The 493-nt window shown below is 34.1% G+C and overlaps 1 protein-coding gene across 2 annotated transcripts in view; it reads right to left on the minus strand.

Moving 5' to 3' along the window:
- LOC119592131 (zinc finger and BTB domain-containing protein 7A-like) overlaps nt 1-493 on the minus strand; it is a 13,140-nt gene that overhangs the window by 10,597 nt on the left and 2,050 nt on the right. For both annotated transcript variants that reach the window (XR_005230407.1, XM_037940950.1), the window contains exon 2: nt 199-311. Coding sequence is in view for 1 of the 2 variants with exons in the window: in XM_037940950.1 (XP_037796878.1) it covers nt 199-279 (81 nt within the window). In the remaining variant the exon portion in view is untranslated. The remainder of the gene's footprint in view (nt 1-198; nt 312-493) is intronic.

Here is a 493-nt window from a genome sequence, read left to right on the forward strand (position 1 = left end):
ATACTAATGCTATTCCATCTGCCAATTTAGTCCATACATAAATATTTCATCCACCAATATTCAATATTATTTCATACATCTACCAAACTTATTTCACTACATCTAAATATATCTACCTATTTGATATCCCATAATCCATCCTGATTCATTACATCTCATTCCATAACTGCGTAATCCATCGGTAATTTAGGTCAATACCTTGTGTCTTAGGGCTGAAAGCATGTGGCAGAAAGTCGTGCTGTGGTTATTCCATGACAGAGAAAGCATTCCGTCTGTCATGTTGGAGGAAGTTTCTGGTCTTGTGTGCTGATCTGGAAGGGAAAGAAATTAAAATCAGTTTATATCATTTTTTTAAGGGATTAACTAGTGGAAAGATGGGAAAGAAAAGGAGAGGAATATAGTAATGACTAATGAAATTATGTTAATTACAAGAATTATGACAATGAAAATAATGGTGAGAGTGATACTGGGAGTGACAGTGACAATTACAATG

Source organism: Penaeus monodon, chromosome 29 (genome assembly GCF_015228065.2).
Source record: "Penaeus monodon isolate SGIC_2016 chromosome 29, NSTDA_Pmon_1, whole genome shotgun sequence".
NCBI lineage: Eukaryota > Metazoa > Arthropoda > Malacostraca > Decapoda > Penaeidae > Penaeus > Penaeus monodon.